At 48.3% G+C, this 25,015-nt stretch overlaps 1 protein-coding gene across 3 annotated transcripts in view; it reads right to left on the bottom strand.

Moving 5' to 3' along the window:
• The window catches only part of LOC132392914 (insulin-like growth factor-binding protein 2), a 102,995-nt gene extending 78,552 nt beyond the window's left edge, over window positions 1-24,443 (bottom strand). For 2 of the 3 annotated variants that reach the window (XM_059967477.1, XM_059967478.1), the window contains exons 1-2: window positions 23,768-24,443; window positions 9,335-9,540 (exon numbers count right to left, since the gene is read on the bottom strand). In XM_059967477.1, the coding sequence (XP_059823460.1) occupies window positions 9,335-9,540; window positions 23,768-24,110 (549 nt within the window). In that variant the 5' untranslated portion in view covers window positions 24,111-24,443. The remainder of the gene's footprint in view (window positions 1-9,334; window positions 9,541-23,767) is intronic. The other variant, XM_059967476.1, reaches the window with a different exon arrangement.
• Between the last annotated feature and the right edge of the window lie 572 nt (window positions 24,444-25,015).

Genomic DNA, 25,015 nt, shown 5'->3' on the forward strand with positions numbered 1-25,015 from the left:
TCGAGTGAACAGTCAGCACCGTTTTCCCAGATTAGCAATGGCTAATAGGAGGGGCATAGTTTTAAGATGATTGGAGGAAAGTACGTCAGAGGCTGATGGTTTATTTTACACTGAGAAGGGATGGGTGTGTGGAACTCACTGCCATGGGTGGTGGTAAATTAAGGACATTTAAGAAACTCTTAGATAGGCACATGAATGATAGGAAAATGGAGGGCTGTGTGTGATGGAAGCCAAATCGATCTTAGAGTAGGTTGAAAGGTTGGCACAACATAGTGAGCCAAAGGACCTACACTGAGGTGTAGTGTTCTATACCCATAACACTCCTCCTACACAGAGGCTTTTCAAAACACTGCTTCTGTGTCCCAATCCTTGAATTGTTCTGAGGCTGTGCCCCATGGACCTAGACTCTCCCTGCGATAGGAAACATCCTCTCCGCACGCGCTCTGTCGAAGCCTTTCAATATGTGTAACATCGAAAATTTCGGTCTTTAATGATGGAAGCCACCGTCTTGGGGAAGCACCTTTTGAAGATGCATTTGACCTGGGGAGGCTGGTGCCCTATTGCTTGCTAATTGCACGTAGGAACATTTCTTAAACGTAGAAACCACCTCCTCTGGCAGCAAGTTGCAGATATCACCCACTCTGTATAATTGAAAACAAACTCCTTCCTCTCCCCCAAGTCAAGGCCCCCTTGCTTCTGATACTCTTCCCATGCGAGTAAGATTCAGCCCCGTGATGTCTCTCTATAGTTTTATATTCTTCTATCAGGTCAGCCCTCTGGCTTTGCTCCAGGGAAAGCGAAGTCAGAGTGTCCAAACAGGGAGCAGTGTAGCTCAATGCTTTAACAGCCATCGGGGAATCACCTCCTGAAAGCAGTTAGTGCACCTTCCCGGCCGGGTGCTCTGCCTTCCTGCCACATTCCAAAGGGTTACAGGTAGTAAACTGTGGGCATGGCAACACTTGCAGCCTGCCCCCATCCTCAAATCGTTGCCGTTGACACAAACAACACATCTCACTGCAGGTTTTCGTGTTCATATGACAAATAAAGCCAATCTTCCTAATCTCCTTCCCCCACCCACCGTAACGGAGCTTCTCCAGTGCAGCTAGCATTGTGGTGAGTATTCTGCACCCTCTCCAACCCAACCGCATCACTCCTGTCATGTGGCGACCAGAACTCCAAGCGTGTTCTTACCTGACCCCACATATTCTGTGTCACCTGCCTTCTTCACCACTTTCAGGGAGTGACAGCCTGTACCCCAGGGTTCCTCCGTCCGCCAGCATTCCGTAGCGCCTGAGCATTTGCTGCCTATGTCCTACCCCTATCTACAGCACGGGGCAGGCTCTTCAGCCCACAATACCGTGCTGACCCTTTCCTTTTCACCAGTGTAAAGGAAGCAAAATAATTGTTGCCCCAGATCTGACACAGCACAAAAAGAAACACAATATGATAAAGAAGACAATAATTTAAAAAAGCACAATAAATGTAACACACAGCTTATAAACAAAGATTGACTGTATGTCCATAAAGTGACACTAGGCACAGGAGTGTCTGTGCATTAGGTGACAGGAAAAGATAAAGAATCTTATTAAAGATTAATTTAACCTTTTCCTCTCTCCGTTGCCCTCCAGTTTTCTACCTAAGTGCCTTATCTAAGAGTTTCTTACACATCTCTAATGTAACCTGCTTCTACCCCCACCCCGGCAGCATATTCCAGGTATCCACTATTCTCTGTGTAAAAAAAACTTGCCTCTGATATCCCCTCTATACTTTCCTCCAATTACCTTAAATCATGCCCCTGGCATCAGCCACTTCTGCCCTGGGAAAAAGTCTCTGGCTGTCCACCCTATCATCTTGTACACCTCGATCTCATCCTCCTTTGCTCCAAAGAGGAAAACCCTAGGTCACTTTAACATATTCTCAGAAGACATGCTCTCTAATCCCAGAACTCCCAACATCGTGGGCCGAAGGGTTTATACTGTTCTATGCATTAGGATTAGGGTTAGCATGGAATGGACAGCTGGAGACTGCAGAAATGGCTAATATGAGGTGGCATAACTTTAAGGTGATTGGAGGAAAGTGTGGGGGATGTCAGATGTAAGCATTGTACACATAGTGGTGGGTGTGCAGAACACTGTCAGGAGAGGTGGGACAGCCAGATAGATTGTGGACATTTAAGAGAGACAGACACATGGATGACAGAAGGACTATGTAGAATGGAAGGGATGGGTTGATAAAGGGTTGGCATAAGATGACATGCTGAAGAGCCTGTAATGTGCCATACAATGTTCCACGTTCTATTCCCCACTGTTGTCTTCCCGTCAATCCTCTGCAACTTCTCACTGACCCTTCCACCACCGAGACAGCAGGACCCTGGTCACAATGAGGTCACTAACCCAGTTCTCCTGTTTCCTCACCCCACGTGCTCTGCCCCCCCCCCCACCCTGGGGAGAGTATCCCCCATTCTTCCAGCAACCCCTCCCCTCTATTAAATCCCCCCGGCTCGACCCAGCCTGCTCCAGGACCAGGCCCGACCACTACAGTCTCCCCACAGGAGGGCAGCTCCTCGTCCCTGAACTGTTCCAAGTCGCCTCCCTCTGCCTCGGCTGCACACGCCGAGGGCCCAGGGTCAGGCACCGAGCTCAGCACGTTTAATTAGTGATGTATAAAACTTGTGTAACGTTGTTTTGCAGTCAGGAATGTGTGACATGTGAGATCAGAGGGACAGATACACTGGTGAAAAAGTCCTGCACAGAGACGAGGTACAGGAGCTTGAAGACCCACACTCAATGTTTCAGGAACAGCTTCTTCCCCTCCACCATCAAATCTCTGAAAGGTCCATGTATAATACCTCACTATTTTGCAATCTTTTTGCAATACTCATTTATATTATTGTAATTTATAGTAAATTTTTTTATGTATTGCACAGTACTGCTACTGCTAAACAACAAATTTCACTACACACACACACACACACACACACACGAGAAAATCTGCAGACACTGGAAACCCAGAGTAACACACACAAAATGCTGGAGGAACTCATCAGTGGAGGGGAATAAACAGTAAACATTTCAGGCCAAGACCCTTCATCAGGACTGGAAATGAAAGGTGAAGAAACCAGAATAAGGTGGAGGGAGAAGTAAGAAACTGGGAGGCTGAATGGCTGAAGGAGTTTTATCAAAGAGGAGAGTGGACCAGGAGGGAAAGGGAAGGAGGAGGGAAAGCAGAGATGGGTGATAAGGAACTGAGAAAAGAACTAGTGAGAGGGGAACCAGAACATGGAACAGAAACACAGAAACGAACAGAAGGGGAAATTACCTATAGTTACAGAATTCGAAGTTCATGCCATCAGGATGGGTGCTACCCAGGCAGAATATAAAGAGTTGCTCCTCCAACCTCATTGTGGCAGAGGAGGCAGCTACGGACTGTCATGTTGGAATGTGAATGGGGAGTGGAAATAAGCCGGTTGGCCACTGGAAAACGGTGCTTGAAGTGAAGGCGCTCAACCAAACAGTTCCCCATCAGTCTCAACACTGTAGAGTAGGGGCTGCACCGGGATACATTTCACAATAAACTTGTTCTTGATTCTAATGTGGTCAAATAGGATGTTGGTATGTTCGTGCTGGTCTGAACAGCCCGTGTTGAATGCCTCCCTGCTTCTATGACTCTACGAAAATTAGCAGACAAAACCCAAAATATCAGGAAGTCGAAAGATCATAGGAGCAGAATCAGGCCATTCAGTCCATCGGGTCTGCTTGACTATTCCATCAGGGCTGATTTATTATCCCCCTCAACTCCATTCTCCCCCATAGAGAAAGGTGAAGCGGAACAAGTGATAAGGAGGACACATGTACACAGGGATAGTCTGACGGAACATGGAGTTAAATGTGCAGAAAGAATAAGTAAATTTAGGAAGGACAACAAAATTCTAGGGGCGTATAGCCCGATGGGAGTTCGGGGAGCTGTGTTAAAGCACAATAGGCAGCGATTTAAAGAGAGAGAGGAGAAATGGGCTAAAAATTCTATATCTGAATGCACGGTGTCAGAAATAAGGCTTGAAGCTCAGGTGCGAATGGATAACTATGATGTTGTTGGGTTAACGGAGACATGGCTGCAGGGAGATTAGACCTGGGAAATGAATGTACAAGGGTATACGTGCTATCGTAGGGACAGAAATGTGGGCAGAGGGGGTGGGGTGGCCCTGTTGGTGAGGATTGAGATTCAGTCCTTTGCAAGGGGGGACATAGGATCAGGAGAAGTAGAGTCTGTGTGGATAGAACTGAGGAACAGTAAGGGCAAAAAGACCCTAATGGGTGTGTCTACATGCCACCAAACAGTAGCATGGAAGTTGGGTGCAAGTTGAATAGGGAGTTAACATTGGCATGTGGCAAAGGTAATGTCGCAGTAGTTATGGGGGATTTCAACATGCAGGTGAACTGGGAGAATCAGGTTGTTGCTGGACCCCAGGATAGGGAGTTTGTAGAAAGCCTACGGGATGCATTCTTGGAACAGCTTGTACAAGAGCCGAACAAGGACAAGGCTATTCTGGATTTAGTGTTGTGTAATGAACAGGATTTGAAAAGCAATCTTGAAGTAAAGGAGCCAATAGGAGGTAGTGATCATAATATGATAAGTTTTTATCTGCAATTTGAGAGGGATAAGGGCAGCTCGGAGGTGTCAGTGTTGCAGTTGAACAGGGGAAACTATGGAGCCATGAGGGAGGAGCTGGCCAAAGTTGACTGGAAGGATATCCTAGCAGAAAAGACAGTGGAACAGCAATGACAGGTATTCTTGGGAATAATGCACAAGGTGCAAAATCAGTTCATCCCCCGAAGAAGGAAGCATTCAAAGGGGGGGGAAGGGGCCACAGTGGTTGACAAAGGAAGTCAGAGATTGCATAGCATTTAAAAAAAAAGGAAATATGACAGAACTAAGGTGAGTGGGAGGACAGATGATTGGGAAGTTTTTAAGGAACAACAGAACTTAACTAAAAAGGCAATACAGGGAGAAAAAATGAGGTACGATCGCAAGCTAGCCAGGAATATAAAGGAGGATAGCAAAAGCTTTTTTTTTAGGTATGTGAAGAGAAAGAAGATAGTTAAGAACAATGTTAGGCCCTTGAAGAATGAATTGGGTGAAATTGTTATGGGAAACCGAGAAATGGCAGAAGAATTTAATAAGTACTTTAAATCTGTCTTCACTAAGGAAGATGCAAGCAATCTCCCAGATGTATGGATGGGCCAAGGACATAGGGTAACAGAGGAAATGAAACAGATTGACATTGGGAAGGAAACGTGATGAGTAGACTGATGGGACTGAAGGCTGACAAATCCCCAGGTCCAGATGGTCTGCATCCTAGGGTACTAAAGGAGGTGGCCCCGGAAATTGCGGATGCATTGGTAATCATTTTCCAATGTTCCTTAGAGTCAGGATCAGTTCCTGAGGTTTGGAGAATGGCTAATGTTATCCCACTTTTTAAGAAGGGAGGGAGAAAACAGAGAACTATCTTCCTGTCAACTTGAATCTGTGGTGGGGAGGATGCTACAGTCCATTATTAAAGATGAAATAGTGGCATATCTAGATAGCAGTGATGGGATTGGGCCGGGCCAGCATGGATTTACCAAGGGTAAATCATCCTTGACTAACCTGTTAGAGCTTTCGAGGATGTAACCAGGAAGTTAGATGGGGGAGATCCAGTGGATGTAGTGAACCTCGATTTTCAGAAGGCATTTGATAAGGTCCCACATAGGAGATTGGTGGGTAAAATCAAAGCTCATGGCATTGGGGGGGGGGGGGGGAAGACATTGACGTGGATAGAAAACTGGTTGGCAGATAGAAAGCAAAGGGTAGCGGTGAATGGGTGTTTCTCGGAATGGCAGGTGGTGACTAGTGGGGTGCCACAGGGCTCGGTATTGGGACCACACTGTTTACGATTTACATCAATGATTTAGATGAAGGCATTGAGAATAACATCAGCAAATTTGCTGATGATACTAAGCTGGGTGGCAGTGTGACGTGATGAGGATGTTAGGAGAAATTCAGGGTGACTTGGATAGGCTGAGTGAGTGGGCAGATACTTGGCAGATGACGTTTAATGTGAATAAGTGTGAGGTTATCCACTTTGGAGTAAGAACAGGAAGGCAGATTATTATCTGAACGGTGCAGAGTTAGGTAAGGGAGAAATACAAAGAGATCTAGGAGTCCTTGTTCATCAGTCACTGAAGGTGAATGAGCAAGTGCAGCAGGCAGTGAAGATGGCTAATGGAATGTTGGCCTTTATTACAAAGGGAATTGAGTACAAGAGCAAGGAAATCCTCTTGCGTTTGTACAGAGCCCTGGTGAGGACCACACCTGGAGTATTGTGTGCAGTTTTGGTCTCCAGGGTTAAGGAAGGACATCCTGGTTGTAGAGGAAGTGCAGCGTAGATTCACGAGGTTAATTTCTGGGATGTCTGGACTATCTTACGCAGAGAGGTTAGAGAGACTGGGCTTGTACACGCTGGAATTAAGGAGATTAAGAGGGGATCTGATTGAAACATATAAGATTATTAAGGGATTGGACAAGATAGAGGCAGGAAATATGTTCCAGATGCTGGGAGAGTCCAGTACCAGAGGGCATGGTTTAAGAATAAGGTGTAGGTCATTTAGGACAGAGTTAAGGAAAAACTTCTTCTCCGGGAGAGTTGTGGGGGTCTGGAAAGCACTGCCTCAGAAGGTAGCGGAGGCCAATTCTCTGGATGCTTTCAAGAAGGAGCTAGATAGGTATCTTAAGAATAGGGGAATCAAGGGATATGGGGACAAGGCAGGAACCGGGTATTGATAGTAGATGATCAGCCATGATCTCAAAATGGCAGTGAAGGCTCAAGGGGCCGAATGGTCTACTTCTGCACCTATTGTCTATTGTCTCTTGCCTTCTCCCTGTAACTTTTAACACCCTTACTAATCAAGAACCTATCAACCTCCACTTTTAAAATACCCAATTGATGGCTTCTGTGGCGATGAATTCCATAGTTTCACCACCATCTGGCTAAAGAAATTCCTCATCTCTGTTCCAAATGGATGTCCCTCGATTCTGATGCTGTGCCCTCTGGCCCTGGGAAAGGGGGGGAGGAGCGGGGGGGGAAGAGGGGGGGGGAAGGGGGGGGGGAAGGGGGGGAGGAAGGGGGGGAGGAAGGGGGGGAGGAAGGGGGGGAGGAAGGGGGGGAGGAAGGGGGGGAGGAAGGGGGGAAGGGGGGAAGGGGGGAAGGGGGGAAGGGGGGAAGGGGGGAAGGGGGGAAGGGGGGAAGGGGGGAAGGGGGGAAGGGGGGAAGGGGGGAAGGGGGGAAGGGGGGAAGGGGGGAAGGGGGGAAGGGGGGAAGGGGGGAAGGGGGGAAGGGGGGAAGGGGGGAAGGGGGGAAGGGGGAAGGGGAAGGGGGAAGGGGAAGGGGGAGGGGGAGGGGGAGGGGGAGGGGGAAGGGGAAGGGGAAGGGGAAGGGGAAGGGGGGAAGGGGGGGAAGGGGGGGAAGGGGGGGAAGGGGGGGAAGGGGGGAAGGGGGGGAAGATGAGGATGAGAGGTAGGAGGAGTGTGGTGGGAGGAAGGGGGAGGGAGAGGAGGCACAAGATGAAGAAGGGGGGATGACAGGAGAAACGGAAATGAGTGACGGGTTGGAGAGAGGGAGGAGGTGGAGCAGGGTAGAGTGAAGGGTCAGGGTTAGATGAGAGTGGGACGATGTAGAGGACAATGTCACAGGGGGTAGAAATGAGAGGGAACGAGGGAATGGTTAGGGATGGGGAGGCAGTCATGGGGGTGTGAGGGATCATGGAGAGGGGGAGGAGGCAGGGTGTCAGTTTTAGTGCTGGGATGGGCTTTGAGCAGCCTGACTGGAGGGAGAAGTGCTCAGATGTTCGGGATGCTGCTGATGACACTGGTGCTGATTTTTGTGTGTGGAGAGGGTGCTGGTAAAGTCAGTCAGCGGCGGTTTATTACTACTGAAACAAAACAAATGGATGAAGATAAAACAGTGGATGTGGTATATATGAACTTTAATAAGGATTTCAACAAGGTTCCCATGGTAAGCTATTCAGAAAGTCAGATGGCATAGGAAACTTGGCTGAGCAGATACACAATTGGCTTGCACACAGAAGGAAGATGATAGTAGCAGACGGACTGTATTCTGTCGAGAGGTCGGTGACCAGTAGTGTTCAGAAGGGATCTGCTGTGGGACCTCTGCTCTTTGTGACTTTTATAAATGATCTGGATGAGGACGTGGAAGGGTGAGTTAATAAGTTATTAGAAGACACAAAGCTTGATGGAATTGTGGATTGTGTAGAAGGTTGTCAAAGATTACAACGGGACATTGACAGCATTCAGAGCTGGGCTGTGAAGTGACAGATGTACTTCAATCCAGAAAAGTGTGAACTGATTGGAAGGTCAAATTTGAAGGCAGAGGACAGGGTTAATGGCAGGATTCTTAGCATTAGGTTTGTTAGCAGGTTGGAGAAATAGAGGTGTCTTTGGGATGGGGAGAGCCATAGATCTCGCAAAGCTGCAGCACAGTTAACAGAGTAGTTAGCAGGCATACGATGGGTTGGTGTTCATAGTCGGGGACTGAGTTTCAAGGCAATGTTGCAGCTCTATAAAACCCTGGTTAGACCACGCTTGGAATATTGTGTTCAGCTCTGGTCGCCTCATTACAGGAAGACTGTGGAAGCTTTAAAGAAGATGCAGAGGAGATTTACCAGGATGATGCCTTGATTAGAGAGAATGTTGTAGGAAGATAGTTTGAGAGAGTTGGCTCTTTGCAGCAAAGAAGCATGAGATGCAACTTGACAAATGTGCTTAAGATGACAAGCAGCATAGATAGAGTGAATAGCTATAGAAATTTTCCCCAGGGCAGGAAAGGCCAATACAAAGGGACATAATTTTTAGGTGATTGTTGGAAAATATAGAGGGGGCAGGGTAAGTTTTTCTTTTTACAAAGAGGTGGGTGTGTGGAGTGTCAGGATGGTGGTACTGGTGATACATTAGAAACATTTAAGAGCCTCTAAGATACGGATGTCAGAAAAATGGAGGGCTATATTGGAGGAAGGGGTTAGATTAATCGAAGATTAGGTTAAAAGGTCAGCACAACATGGTGGGCTGAAGGGCCTGTACTGTGCTGTAATGTTCCATGTTCAGTTCTTGCTGACAGGAATTTTGTCTCGCATAGGACTCACACAGATCACCATGCATTGAGTAGAACAAGGGAAAACTGTAACAGAATGCAGAATGAAGTGTAACAGTCACAGAGACATTCATTGTGGGGCAAGGGGTGTGTGGAGGGGAGGGGACACCAGCAGGCAGCGCTGTGGATTACCAGTTGGGGCCGTGTCCTCCGGGGCTCCTCACTGCCTTTGTTCCCTCGGTCCATAGATCGCCACTGGGCGTTGTTGCGCTCCCGGATGACCGCAGTGGTCTTCATGCCGGTGCGGGTGGGCTTGCGGCCTACCACGCTGACGTTCGGATAGTTGAGGTGATTGTCGCTGATGTCGGAGCTTGGCCAGACGTCACGGGTCTCAGCACCTTCCGGAGGGGAGAGGAGAGAAACGCTCATAGTGCAGGGTCTGGGTAGGAAGGAGGTACGGCAAAGTCACACCAGGCACATGGCAGCCCCTCATACTCTGCCTGACCCCCAGTACCCTAGACACTGCCCCTCCCAGTGTCACCCTCCCTCAATATCACCCTTCCCACAGTGAGCTCACTCAGTACCTCCCCTCCAAGTGTGACCCTCCCTTGGTAGCACCCCACCCCCACAGGAAGAAGCTCACTCAATACCTCCCCTTCCACATGACCGGGGGGGGGGGGGGGGGGGGGAGGAGAGGGAGAGGGAATATTCTCCTAGTGAGCATCAATGTGTGTGTAGCACTGTCCTTCCATAAGGGTCAGTGGCAGTCACCCCACTCCTCTCCTACCCTCTCCCCAATCGCGCACTCTCTCTCTCTCTCTGCCTCCCCCTCCCACCAACTCCTCCATAGATCTGGAGGCAGCTAATAAACCCATCAGCTAACCTGAGCTGTCCCGACCCCCAGGAACCTGAATCGTGGCAGCTTCTCTCCCAACTCCCCGTGCCAGGCCTCGGGCCTCTGCAAGCTACGAGCAATAAATCAGCTTGTAAAATTAATTTCCAGAGCAGGCCGTTGCCAGGAATTGCATTTCTTTTTTTGCCAAATTGAAAACAGCCTCCGGTTCCCAACCCTGAAGATCGGCTCGTCCCTGCAACATTCATTTGTGTTTGAGGCTTCCACTGGGGGTATAAAATCATGAGGGACACACACAGAGTGAACGCACACAGTCTTTTTCTAAAGAAAAGGGAAATATTTAAAATCTGAGAGGCTACTTACTGGGTACATGGATCAAGCTGCGAGAGGAAGTGGCCGAGATGGGCGCAATACCAACATTTAAAAAGCTGTTGGACAGGTACATCAATAGGAAAGGTTTAGAGGAACATGGGCAAAAGGGACTTGGCTTAAATGCGAATCTTGTTTAGCATGGAATCCGGGAACTTTGGGCTCACTCTCAAGGACTCTATGACTTATGTTCTCAGCATTATTTATTAATGCTGTTTGTTTCCTTTCGCCCTGCACTGTTTCATGTCTTGCGCACATTGGTTGTCATTTTTCATCGATTCTACTGCGTTTCAATTTCAATTGTGTTTTTCAACAGTGAACAGCTGAAAAAACTGAATCTCAGGGTAGTTCAGTTAATTGGGACACACAGTGACCAGAATATTTTGGCCCAATTAGTTGAAGTTTCATGGAGATAATTAAAAAGGTATTTTTTAAAAAGCTACAGTTTAACTGAGTAACAATTTTATGTATTTAAATGAAATACAGAGCAAACTAGAACACTACCAACACCATTATAGTACTACAAAACTGTGCCACACACACAAAATGCTGGATGAACTCAGCAGGCCAGGCAGCACCTATGGAAAAAAGTCTAGTCGAGGTTTCGGTCCGAGACCCGTCAGCAGCACTGGAGAGGGAGAAAAGGACGAGGAGTCAGAGTAAGAAGGTGGGGGAGGAGTGGGAGACACACGAGATGACAGATGAAACCGGGAGAGGTGAAGTAAAGAGCTGGGAGGTTGATTAGTGAAAGAGATACAAGGCGGGAGAATGGGGAACCTGATAGGAGAACGAAGAGGAGGAGGCAGACAGATGAGGAGATAAGGTGAGCGAATGGGGAATGTTGAGGGGGGACATATCCGGATGTTTGAGAAGTTGATGCTCATGGCATGACTGAGCACCCACGCTCCATCCACCAGAAAAGGTCCCAGTGGCCACCGTTTCAATTCCACCTCCCATTCCGACATGTCAGTCCATGGCCTCCTCCACTGTCACGATGAGGCCACACTCAGGTTGGAGGAGCAACACCTGGGCAGCCTCTAGCCTGATGGCATCAATTTCTCGAACTTCTAGTAATGCACCCCCCTTCACCATTCCCCTCCCTCACCTTATCTCCTTACCTATCCATCACCTCCCTCTGGTGCTCCTCCGCCTTTCCTTTCTCCCATGGCCTTCTGTCCTCTCCTATCAGACTCCCCCTTCTCCAGTCCTGTATCTCTTTCACCAGTCAACTTCCCAGCTCTTTACTTCACCCCTGCCCCTCCCTCAGTTTCACCCATCACCCCGTGTTTCTTTCTCCACCACCCCCACCTTCTTAATCTGACTCCTCACCTTTTTTCTCCAGTCCTGACGAAGGGTCTCGGCTTGAAACATCAACTGTGTACTCTTTTCCACAGACACTGCCTGGCCTGCTGAGTTCCTCCAGCATTCTGTCTGTGTTGCCTGGATTTCCAGCATCTGCAGATTTTCCATTGTTTGTACGGGACTTTAAAACTGTGTTTTAGTTCCTAATAGTAATTGATGGAGGAATTAACCCAGAGTAGGCCCCCATAATCTTTCGATTGACTGCAAATGAACAATTGACACAGACACCTAATGCAGACAATCGACCCTCTTCAAACAATGCTTTTGACAATTACATCTTCCAAATCGTCATCTTCATTACTTGAAGTGGTTTTCACTCCCAGCCGCTTCCGCCATCTCCAAGCCTGACTGCTTGAAACCGGAGCGAGTACAACTTGCCTCTCTGCTTATCTCTCACCAACTGCCAGTGACAAACAAAAAAATCACTGAACACAAGCACACACAAATGATTCTACTTAAAAACTATTCACTCAAAGTATGGTGTACCAACAACCACACAAATGTGCATGACTGACACTAGTTATAAACTGTTCAGCAACAGACTCCTGTCTCAGTTAAGCACACAGTGTCCCAAATAAACAGACTGACTCCCGGCTGTTTTCTCAATTAGGTTTTGTTCTTTAAGAGTTTCCCAAATAAGTGGCTGCCCCTATTAACAGACGGCCCAAATATCTAGAATCTACTATATATGGTGACGTTTATGTACTTCGAGAATAAATTTGTATCAAACATTTGAACTTTGACTCTGTGACACCTTTCTCAAACCTGTCTGGTTTGTTCTCCCCCCTGCAGATCATAGAGGTGACGTTAAGACTTTAAGGCATTGGTCAAACCACATTTGGAGTACTGTCAGGAGTTCTGGGCCCTATCTAACAGAGACCAGAAGGTTCACGAGAATGATCCCGGGAGGAAAGGTTTTAGCGTATGAGGAGTGTTTGATGGCTGTAGGCCTGTACTCACCGGAGATTATCGAATATTGAAAGGTCTAGAAAAAGTGGTCATGGGGAGAATGTTTCCAATACCGGGGGAGTCTAGCACCACAGGGCACAGCCTCAGAATTCAAGGTTATTCCTTAGAACAGAAATGAGGAGGAATTTCTTTAGGCCGGGTGAATGAATCTGTGGAGGTGGAGAGAAGTTAAGATGGCACTAAACAGCGACTCCTTTGTTTGCATCTTCGGAAACAGCTCTATTTCCATCTTTAGTATCTCTATTTTTCCCTTTCAGGGTTCTTTTGAAGCCCCTGACCTGGAGTTACACACCGACTTCGGTTCTTTGCTGGAATGGGGCCTGCTTGCGGGGTTTCAGCACGGGCTGTTATTCGGCATGCCAAGGGTTCGGCCTGAGAGTCCGGCTCGAATTCAGAAGCCTATGATCTCGGGGCTCTGGTGGCAGGCGGATCAAGGGTCAGTGTCACGGCAAGAGACCCGTGTGTCATCGGGGGAGTCAGAAAATCTACTGCTGTGGGCCCTAAGACCCAGGATCTTTGTGATCTTTAGGCGCAGAGCTCAAAAACAGCGATGTAACGGACTTTTAACAATGTTAACCAGTGAGTTGTTTATTATATCTCCCAACTCGCTGGGAAAATCATTCTCCCTTATTAGGGAGGGAGAGGGCCTGTGGTATGTCGAATACTGGGTGAAACGCAAAGTCTTTGGGGTAACTGCAAGTCTGTCTTTGCTGAGTGTTCGGTGATAGAACCAAGGTTTGCTTTTTTTTGCCGGTGGGGGGAGGGGGGATCGTTGCTTGCTGCCACTTACGTGCGGGTGGGAGGGGAGCTGGGGGGTAGTTTGGAGTTCTAATATTTAACTGTCGTTCATTCTTTGGGGCACTTCTCTGTTTTCGTGGATGTTTGTGAAGAAAAAGCTTTTCAGAATGTGTATTATATACATTTCTCTGACATTAAATTGCCACAAACGACTGTGGAGGTCAAGTTATTGGACATATTTCAAGAGGAGTTTGACACGTTCTCAATCAGTTCGGGTATCAAAGGTTATGGGAGAAGGGAGAAGAATGGGTTGAGAGGGATAATAAATCAGCCACAATGGAAAAGTGGAGCAGACTCACTGGGCTAAACAGACTGATTCTGTTCCTGTCTTACGGTAGTCTTCGCTCAGCAAATGCTCAATCCTCTGTTCAGCTCCCCTCCTCTTCCTCGGCACCAGCATTCATCAGGCAATGAAGTAGTACCCGGGCAGATGGGGTTCAACAGCTCATCTGGAAGGAAAACTCTGATCTCAAAGCTCCAAACAACAGACACAAAGTGCTGGTGGAACACAGCAGGCCAGGCAGCATCTATAGGGAGAAGCGCTGTCGATGTTTATCTTTCCTTTCGTTTAGTCCTGACGAAGGGTCTCGGCCCGAAACGTCGACAGCGCTTCTCCCTACAGATGCTGCCTGGCCTGCTGTGTTCCACCAGCATTTTGTGTGTGTTGTTTGAATTTCCAGCATCTGCAGATTTCCTCGTGTTTGATCTCAAAGCTCCACTGCCTGGAGGCTGCACCCATTCATGGGGAAGGCTTCGGGAGTGAACCCTGATGAAAAACCTGGAGCTGGAATCCCAAAGGCAGTCCAACGTTGAGCTCAACACAGACAGACAACTCCTGCGATGGTGTTGGTGCAAACTGTATCAGTCTCTGCCATTCCTTTGGATTTATCAGCTGCATGGAGGGAGCCTTCTGCACGGGCAAGAGCTTGCCCTCCATATCCTACTGCCCTGGCTTGCGTATTGACTGGAGACACCTTGGACAGGACGGCCATGTTCGGCCCCGATCCATGGAGGGCCCCCACATGGCAAACCTTTGGCCCCGACAGTCAATGTGCCATTCAACAAGATCACACACAGTCCCTTCACTATTTCCATCCCCGTTAAATCCCAGTTCTTGCACTTTCCTCACAGACCAGTAGTATACAACATAGTGTACAGACACAGACAGTACAGGCCCTTCGGCCCACAATGTTGTGCCAACCTTTTAATCTACTCTAAGATCAATCTAACCCTTCCCGCCCATATAGCCCTCCATTTTTCCTTCAACCACGTGCTCTTAAATGCCCCTAATGTCACTGTCCACCACCCCTGACACCCACCAATCTCTTCAATAACCCACACTTTCCCCTGATCACTTTCAGATTATGCCCCCCTCATATTAGTCATTTCCACCCTGGGAAAAAGTCTCTAGTTGTGTTCACTCGATTTACACCTCTTATCATCTTGTACACCTCTATCAACTCATCTCGCTTCCTCTCTCACTCCAAAGAGAAAAGCCCAAGCTCACTCAATCTATCCCCATAAGTCAAAACATATCAGAGGTCACATGCTGGACAAGTACCCTGAGGCACAAGAGAATTTTTGCAGAGGCTTGAAATCTAGTGTAGTACACACAAAGTGCTGGGGAAACTCAGCGGGTCCAGGCAGTACCCTGAGGTCGTATCCACTGATCCACAGGCCACAGTTTGAAATGGCGCACAGCAGTAACGGTCGAACATTCTGACCCACTTTTCTGTAAGTGTGAAGCAGCAGCTCTGCCCGCTGTGCCATCGTGCCACATACCCTCTTTCTGGAACAATTTTTCTTTCCAATACCTGGCATCAGTATGTATTTGCTTAAATTCTTTTCGATATGCAGCATGGTAACAAGTCCTGCCAGCTCAATGATCCCGCACCACCCAATTAACCTACTAACTTTTGTGCACTGGGGATGTGGGAGGAAACCTGAGCACCTGGAGGAAACCCATGCGGTCATGGGGTACAGAGCCCTTTCAGACAGCAGCAGGAATTGAACCCAGGCCCTGACAAAGGGTCTCGGCCCAAAATGTTGACTGCTCATTTCAACGGATGCTGCCCGACCTGCTGAGTTCCTCCAGCTTGTTTGTATGTGTTGATTTGACCACAGCATCTGCAGCGTACTTTGTGTTTATTGAACCCAGGTCGCTGGCACTGTAAAGCATTACACAAACCACTACACAACCGTACCACCTCCAATTCCACATTGTGGAAAGTAGTGAGGGAGGCTCCCGTTGGAACTGCCGGAGAATGTGACAGATCCCAGCTCCCTGCCCACCACTCTGTAACCACAGGCAGAAAATACACGGAGTGCTGATAGCTGCTCTGGCAACACTTGTAAAGCAAGTCGTAAAACACCAGAATTCTAGGAAATTTAACGGAAAAAAACAAACGTGGACAAATGTGGAACAGATCAGAGCATTCAGCCTGCTGACCTATAGTTCCCTCTTTGGTGAAAACATTCGCTCCCGCCTTTTCTCCAAAGCTTTCCACTTGAAAACAAAGTTTAAGGCCAAGCCTGAAATATCCGGAAATGAAGCCTGAGAATTCGCAGTCTCGCACAGCACCAACTTGCTCTATGCACGGTGATACCAGAGGGCACGTATTTAAGCTGAGAGGGGCTAAGTTCAAAAGAGATGTGAGGGACGAGTTTTTTTTTACCGAGAGCGATGGGTGCCTGGCATGGACTGCCTCAGGTGGTGTTAGAGGCAGATACATTAAGGACATTTAACAGACTCTTAGACAGGCAAATGAATGTGATGAAAATGGAAAGATATGGACATCACACGAGGAAATCTGCAGATGCTGGAAATTCAAACACACACAAAATGCTGGTGGAACACAGCAGGCCAGGCAGCATCTGTAGGGAGAAGCGCTGTCGACGTTTTGGGCTGAGACCCTTCATCAGGACTAACTGAAAGGAAAGATAGTAAGAGATTTGAAAGTAGGAGGGGGAGGGGGAAATGCGAAATGATAGAGGACCGGAGGGGGTGGGATGAAGCTAAGAGCTGGAAAGTTGATTGGCGAAAGTGATACAGAGCTGGAGAAGGGAAAGGATCATGGGAGGGGAGGCCTCAGGAGAAAGAAGGGGGGGAGGGGAGCACCAGAGGGAGATGGAGAACAGGCAAATGACTAAATATGTCAGGGATGGGGTAAGAAGGGGAGGAGGAGCATTAACGGAAATTAGAGATGTTGTTCCTCCAACCCGAGTTTGGATTCATTTTGACAGTAGAGGAGGCCATGGATAGACGTATCAGAATGGGAATGGGACATGGTTATGGACATTATGTAGGCATTTGATCACATGCTTAATTGGGTCAGTACAACATTGGGAGGCGAAGGGTCTGTTCCTGTGTTGTACCATTCTATGATGCCTTCTCAACATCTTCCCCTCCACCCTTCAGCACACAGTGCCCCTCCAGAACACACTGCTTCTTGCCCAACCTCCTCACACCAGCACACAGACCCAGCTGCCACCTCCTCCCCACTGCAACTCCTTTCTATCTAGGCCTTTCCATATTTGATAGGTCTCTAACTCATTCTTCAAATTCCAGCGAGTACAGGTCTGGAGCCGTCAAACGTGGTTAAGTCAGTAACCATCTCTCAGTGAAGTCCGACGCCAAGGACAGAAATCATCTTCAATGGATCGCGAGAGACTCCAGGCTACTGAAGACAAGAGTGCTTGGGAATAGTTTTGTTGGGCATCTTCACTCCATTCACAACAGGCAGGTAGCCCACTGGCCAACCGTTTTACTACTAATCCTCACTCTCATTCCATGGCCTCCTCTAATGCCACAATGAGGTCACTCTCTGATTGGAGGAGCAAGACCTCATCGTCTGGTAGGCTCCTACCTGGCAGCATGAACATCCATTTCTCTAACGTCCGGTATTGTCTCCCCACTGCCCTTCCCTCTTTTTGCATTCTGGCTCCTCTCTCAGCCCTTCTCTCCTCCTCACCTCCCTCTGGTCCCCCTCCTCCCTCCCTTTCTTCCATGGTCTACGCTCCTCACTATCAGTTTCAGTTCCTTACCGCTTCCACCGATCACCTCCCAGCTTCTCACTTCATCTCACCTGCCAGTTCGTACTCCCTTCTCTTCCCCCTCACCTCTTATTCTTCCCCACTTCCATTCCAGTTGTGTTGAAAGGTCCAAGATGTCGACTCTTCATTCCTCTCCGTTGATACTGCCTGACCTACTGAGCCCCCCCCCCCCCCCCAGCATGTTGTGTGTAAGAAATTAACTTTATTTGTCACATGTACATCAAACCGTAGTGAGATGTGTCATTCTGCATCGAATCGTAGCAGTGAGGACTGTGCTGAGCAGTCCTCAAGTGTCAACACGCTTCCGGCACCAATTTACCCACCCTAAACCTTGGACTATGGGAGTAAACCAAGTACCAAGCGGAAAGACGTAGTGACGGGTAGAACGTACAAACTCCTTACAGACAGCAGTGGATATCGAACCAATACGCTACTGGACGTGGGACTGAGAATCAACTCTGTAGGTCAGGAGCTCACTAAGCCCTCATGTGGAAAGGACATACCGCCTTCACAACTGCTCCCCCCCCCCCCCCCCCCCCACTCCTTCACACCTCTCCTGCCCCGACCATGGGGGAGTGTGTGGTGCCCACAGTGACCAACCAAAACGCCAGATGAGTGGCGTACGACCAGCAGCCTCACTCCAGAGGCCACCGGAGAGGAGGGCCGCTTTTGCGAGCTGCAGCAAGGTCGGAGAGATCATCCAGGCCAGGACCACCAGACGCAAAAATAGTTACTTTCTGAGCAGTAAGGCTGATCAACACTTCCACCCACTAACCCACCCTCAACACCCCCAATCGCCAATACTCTATCGTTTCCGGTCGGTCACCTCATGAACAGATACTCCATCGCTTTATGGACATACAAATTATGTACAAAAACTATCAGATGCATTTATATTTATTATTTTATTATTGTGTTCTTTATCTTATGGTGCTTTTATCGTGCTGCACCAAATCCAGAGTTAGAATAATTTCATTCTCCTTTATACTTGTGTGCTCCGAAAGATTACCAATCTTGAGAAACGAGCCCGCGGGTGTGTGACCCTCACATTCCTACCCTGGCCTGTTTGCCTGACTTGCTCTCATCTCTCCCCAGGGTCCAAAATCAGTGTCTGTGATGCCACAGTTGCAGCTGAGGAACGTGGGCAAAGAGCATGGAAAATTTACAACCTGTTGTTTATATCATAGGCACAGTGGTTGAGAAAGAACTTCCAGCATGACCCCACCTTCCGACACAGGGCCCACAGCCCCATAGGTCACGGCCCAGAGTACACACTGCGTAAACACAGTGAGCACCTCTACCCCCTCCCCCCCACCCCAGAGACCGCCCCAACTGGCCTCTGAATGGAAGCCTCTCCCCACCTTCCCTCTGATCCTTCACCAATAAAGAGGTGGCACAGTAGCATGGAAGTTAACCTCATGCTTTACAGCTCTAATGATTGGAAGTTCAGTTCCCACCGCAGTCTGTAAGGAGCTCGTACGTTCTCCGTGACCATGTGGAACGAGCTGCCAGCAGGAGTGATGAATGTGGGTTTAATTTCAACATTTAAGAGAAGTTTGGATAAATACATGGATGGGACAGGTCAAGATAAAGGTCAATAGGACTAGGCAGAATACACCAGAAGAGACTAGATGGGTCAAAGGGCCTGTTTCTGTGCTCTATGACTATCTGAAGCATGGGATGTAGGAAGGTGACGCTGTGATACAAGTATCTCTGAGCACTGCGCCCACATCCCAAACCCAGAATCAGAATCATCAGATCTATACTGAAACATTTAGTGAAACCACCAACACACACAACGATGAGCCGGGGGCAGCCCACAAGTGCCGCCACCCATTCTGGCGCCAACATAGCATGCCCACCATGTTTGGCCGAACGACAGAGCACAACGGCTGAGGAAAAATCGGAGGGGCTGGGGTTTCTTCTGTAACTGAGGAAGCAGAGGGGAGACTCGACCGAGGTGTGCAGATGATGAGGGGGCTGGATGGGGTCAATGGGAAGATTAACAATGACCTTTATTCACACCTACATTAAAACATACAGTGCAAAGTCAGTGGGCAGTCCGAGGATGTGCTGGGGGCCACACTTCTGGTGCCAACATAGGAAGCCGACAACTTATTAACCCTAACCCACACACCTTTAGAATGTGAGAGGAGACTGAACGCACATCTACCACTTTCGCTGGCGGGTGGTTCCTTACTCACACCATCCTGAGTGAAGTAGTTCCCCCTTTGGGCTCCCCTTAAATATTTCACCTTTCACTCTTAACCCACGACCTCTAGCTGTAACCTCACCCATCCTCAGTGGAAAAAGCCTGCTTGCATTTACCCTATCTATACCCCTCAAATTTGTATACCTCATTCCTACACACTCTAGGAAATAAAGTCCGAACCTATTCAACCTCCCCCTCTAACTCAGGTGCTCAAGTTCCAGCAGCATACTTGCAAATTTTCCTCTGTATTCTTTCTATTTTATTGACCTCTTTCCTGTAGGTAGGTGACCAGAACTGAACACAACACTCCAAATTTGGTCTCGATAATATGTTGTACAAATTCAACGTAACATCATAACCACCGTACTCAGTACTTTGATTATTAAAGGCCAGTGTGCCAAAAGCTCTCTTTATGACCACATCTACCTGTGATGCCATTTTCAAGGAATTATGGATCAGTATTCCCAGATCTCTCAGTTGTACCAGACTCATCGGTGCCCTACCATTCACCATGCAAGTCCTACCCTGGCTCGGCCTCCCAAAGTGCAACACCTCATACTTGCATGCATTAAATTCCATCCGCCATTTCGCAGCCCACTTTCCCAACTGTGAACTTCGCTAGCCTTCCTCGCTGTCCATGACACTCCTTCTCCTGGTGTCACCTGCGAACCTGCGCAAGGATGACGCTGCAGTTGAACAGGCAATGCACGGATGTGTGGCCACAGCAGCTGCGTTTCCAGAGTTTTACTAATTCATAGGGTGAACACACACAGTTATTTTCCCAGAGTGGCAGAATCAACAACCAGAGGGCACAGGTTTAAGGTGAGAGAGCAGAGACTGGGGGAGTCCAGAACCAGAGGCCACAGTTTAAGAATAAAGAGTAGGCCATTTAGAACGGAGTTGAGGAAAATCTTTTTCACCCAGAGAGTTGTGGATCTATGGAATGCTCTGCCTCAGAAGGCAGTGGAGGCCAATTCTTTGGATGCTTTCAAGAAAGAGTTAGACAGAGCTCTTAAAGATAGCAGCATCAAGGGATATGGGGAGAAGGCAGGAACGGGGTACTGATCAGCCATGATCACAGTGAATGGCAGTGAAGGCTCAAAGGGCCAAATGGCCTACTCCTGCACCTATTGTCTATTAACAGGAACCCAAGGGGCAACTTTTTCTACCAAGAGGGTGGGTAGTCTATGAAACAAGATGCCAGTGAAATGGTTGAGGTAAGTACATTATTAGTATTTAAAAAGCACTTGAGCAGGTATATTGATAGGACAGGTTAGGAGTGATATGGGCCAAACACTAGCAAACGGGAATGTTTGCCAGCATGGAGCACTTGGGCTGAAGGGCCTGGTTCCATGGAGCACCACTCTGAGACCAAATTCACTATGTGTTCTTCAGATCACTGATCCACAGGCGAATGTCACCTCGGTTCTAACCGCGAAATGTTCAGTCAGGTGATGGTGAGAGTTACTGAGACCAGATATCAGCCAGAACACCTCCCTCCCCACCGGGGCTAGTGTCCCACATGGGGGGGGGGGGTGCAATGAGCTGATATTAAAACAAACAACAGTACAGCACAGTACAGGCCCTTTGGCCCACAAAGCTTTGTTGACCCTTTAAGCTACTCTAAGATCAACCTAACCCTTGCCTCCTACATAGCCCTCCATTTTCCTCCAATTACTTTTAAATTATGCCTTCTGGTATTAACCATTTTCACCCCGGAGAAAAATCTGGCTGTCCACTCTATCAATGCCACTTATCATCAAGTTCTACCACATTCTCCTTCACTCCAAAGAGAAAACCCCAGCTCACTCATATTATCCTCATAAGACATGTTCTCTAATCCAGGCAAAAACCTGGTAAATCTACATTGCGCCCTCTCTGAAGTTTCCACATCCTTCCTATAATGAGCTGATCAGAACACAACACAGTATTCCAAGTGTGGTCCAACACTTGGTTTAATCATTCACAGTCCAGGCTGGAAAAAGCACGTAAAACCTTGTATTTGTATTTAATAACTGGTAGAACCTCCTTTAGCAGTAATAACCTCCACCAAGCATTTCCTGGAGCTGCTGATCAGAATTACACAATGGAGCAGAGGAATTTTAGACCATTCCTCCATACAAAACTGTTTCAGTTCCTCAATATTTCTGGGATACCTTGCCTGAACAACCCTCGTCAGGTCACACCAGGTCTGGTCTCCGACTTGACCATTACAACACATAAGTTTTCTTTATTTTAAACCATTCTATTGTTGATTTACTCTTGTGTTTCGGATCATCGTCTTGTTACATCCAACTTCTATTAAGCTTCAGGTGATGGACTGTAAAATGTCTTGATAAAATTTTGAATTCATTGTTCCCTCAACAATTGCAAACTGTCCAGGCCCTGATGCAGCAAAGCTGCCCCAACCCATGATGCTCCACAGTAGGTATAGGGATGTTGGTGTGCTGTGCCCTTTTCCCTCCAAACACAGCAGTGTGCATTTCTGCCAGAAAGTTCAACTTCTGTCTCATCTATCCACAGAACATTGTCCCAGAAGCGTTCTGGAACATCCAGGTGGACTTTTGCAAACGTGAGGTGTGCAGCAAAGATTTTTCAGATAGCACCAAAAATCACCAAACAAAAATAGTGTTCATGTTAGATACCATTCTTGTTCAGTGTTTTTCTTATAATTGACACATGAACCAAGATTTTAGCAAGTTCTAGGTATTTCTGCAGGACTTTTGCTGTTACCCCTGGATTCTTTTTCACTTCCTTTGGTTCTGCACGCCGTGCTCTCGGTGTGATCTTTGCAGGATGCCCACTCCTAGGGAGAGTAGCAACAGTAATGAGCTTCCTCCATTTATAGACAATTTCTCTTAACGTGGACTGATGAACAGTCAGGTCTTTAAAAATGCTCTTGTAACCTTTTCCAGCTTCATGCATCTCTACAATTTTTCTAAGGTCCTCTGAAAGATGTTTTGATCAAACATGGTGCACTAAACCGATCACTCGAGAACAGCAGGCTTTGTCAGTAAACTGACTGTGTGTGTCTTTTTTATAGAGCAGGGCACCTCTACAACCCACACCTCCAATCTCAGCTCACTGATTGGAACACTTGACTCCAAATAGCTGTTGTAGAAGGCATTACCCCAGAGGTTCAGATACTCTTTTTTTTTAAACGTAAATTGATCGCTTAAGTGGTACACTCGGTGATTGACAAGGAGCAGTATCATTGTTTGTATTATCATGTATGCAGATTATGTTTGTCTAGAGTTGTGACTTACATGAAGATCAGACCACATTTTGAGTTATTAATGCAGAAAACCAGGTAATTGCAAAGGGCTCACAAAACTTTTTCTTGCAACTGTAACTGAGTATGACAACCAGGGATTTTGATCAATTTAACTGGAATTTTTATTTGTGAATCTCATGCTCCTTTCTTCACAGTAGAGCCCAAAAGACAGGGAAAATATAAAGCTTGAAAAACTAAATATTCAAAAACCGAAATGTTGGTAAATCAGAAGTATTCATCCTTCTTTGCTCAGTAGTTAGTTGAGCCACATCTCGCAGTAGTCTTTTTGGTTAAGTCTCCATTAGCTTTCCACAATGTGATGAGAGCATGAGAACACCACTCAAGTTGCTCTGGTTATCCAGCCTCTCGTTATAGCACATACCTTTTAATCCAAGCAGCATCCTCGTAAACCTCTCCGGCACTCTTTCCAAAGCCTTGACATCCGTCCTACAATGAGGTGACCAAAACTGCACACAATACTCCAAGTGTGATCTAACCAACTTTGTAGACCTGCTACGTGACTTTCTAACGTTTGAACTCAATGCCTCGATTAATAAAAGCAAGCATGCCTTAACCACTCTATCAACCTGTGTAGCCACTTTTCAGGGAGCTATGAATTTAGACCCGAAGATCCCTCTACTCGTCAATACTATAAACCCAAACTTTGCTCAACTTTTGGCACCTTGCAAACTTTTTTTACGCGGGTTGGGGGTGGAGGAGTTGCCGGAGTTTTACCTGCGTCCCGGGAGCGATTATATTCCAGATCCCTGCGCTTGGCGCACAGCCCGTGCCCTTGGACGAGAGCTTGGAGCGGGAACTCGGTGTCACTGCGGGGGTAGCAGCGGAGCCCGGCGCCGCAGCGCGGAGTGTAGACCCCACACGCCTCTCCCAGGGTGCGGGCGCAGCTCCAGCAACAGCCGCAGCCCGGCTCCCGCACCGTTTCACTGCAGTCGGCCGGCTCCGTGCAGCTCGCCAGCTGCTCGCTGCTGCAGGGCGGGCAGCGGAAAGCCACTTCGGCCGCCCCGCCGCTCGCCAGCAGCGCCAGCAGCGCCAGTCCCACCAGCCCGGCGGCGCCCATTGTCTGCCGCGCACCAACTCGGCGGCGTCCAACCGGCAGGTGGAGCGGGGCAGCGCCGGGTCCCAGCGACTGCCGGTTTACCGAAGGGAGGGTTCCGGGAGCCGAGGCGCAAGTCCTCGCAGGAGGGAGGCTTCCTCTCAGTCTTAATGCCGGTGGTATAACAACGGGTCCACTGGTTCCCAGCCGCTTTCCGAGAGGAAGGGCTCCACTGGGTCTTAGCGCCGGATATGTTGTATCCGCAGGATCCCAGTGCTTGCCTGCTACTAACAGTGGGATGGGATGGGATGGGTGGGGGTTCGCAAGGTCCCGGCACGGACGGGTAACAAGTGGGGTTCTGCCGGGCTCCAGCTCCTGTGGTAGGGAGGGGAAAGACCAGCAAGTGCTGGAGCCGGAGGTTTTCAAGGAGAGCACTGGTCCGCCGGTTCCAGCAAGCTTTCGGGAAAGGAAGGGCGCCGCCGGGTCTTAGCGCCGGTGTTGTGCAGACGAGAACTGATCTGCTGGATCACTGTGCCTGCCTCATTCACGGCGGCTGGGGTGGAGTTGGACGGGCTGAAGAACGTGGGGCTGCCTGATTCTAGTGCCTTCCGAAAATCGAAGACCTACACAAGGAAGAGGCCAATCGGTCCTTCGAGCCTGGTGCACAAGTTATAATTTCCCTGTAGTTTAAATATCTGTCAATTACCGCCGCCAATCTCAGTAATGACTAACCTCCACCCCTCTCTGGGGCAGAGAATTCTAATGGAGGGGTCATCTGGGACATGCTCTCTTCTCATCAGGGAAGAGGTACAGGAGTCTGAAGACACATACTCAGTGCGCCGGGTTCAATCCCCGCCTCAGGCGCTGTCGGTATAGGGTCTAGACGGCCACATTAGTCTCCCCCAGGTCCTCCCACATCCTAAGGTCAC

This window comes from Hypanus sabinus, chromosome 4, assembly GCF_030144855.1.
Source record: "Hypanus sabinus isolate sHypSab1 chromosome 4, sHypSab1.hap1, whole genome shotgun sequence".
NCBI classification, from domain to species: domain Eukaryota; kingdom Metazoa; phylum Chordata; class Chondrichthyes; order Myliobatiformes; family Dasyatidae; genus Hypanus; species Hypanus sabinus.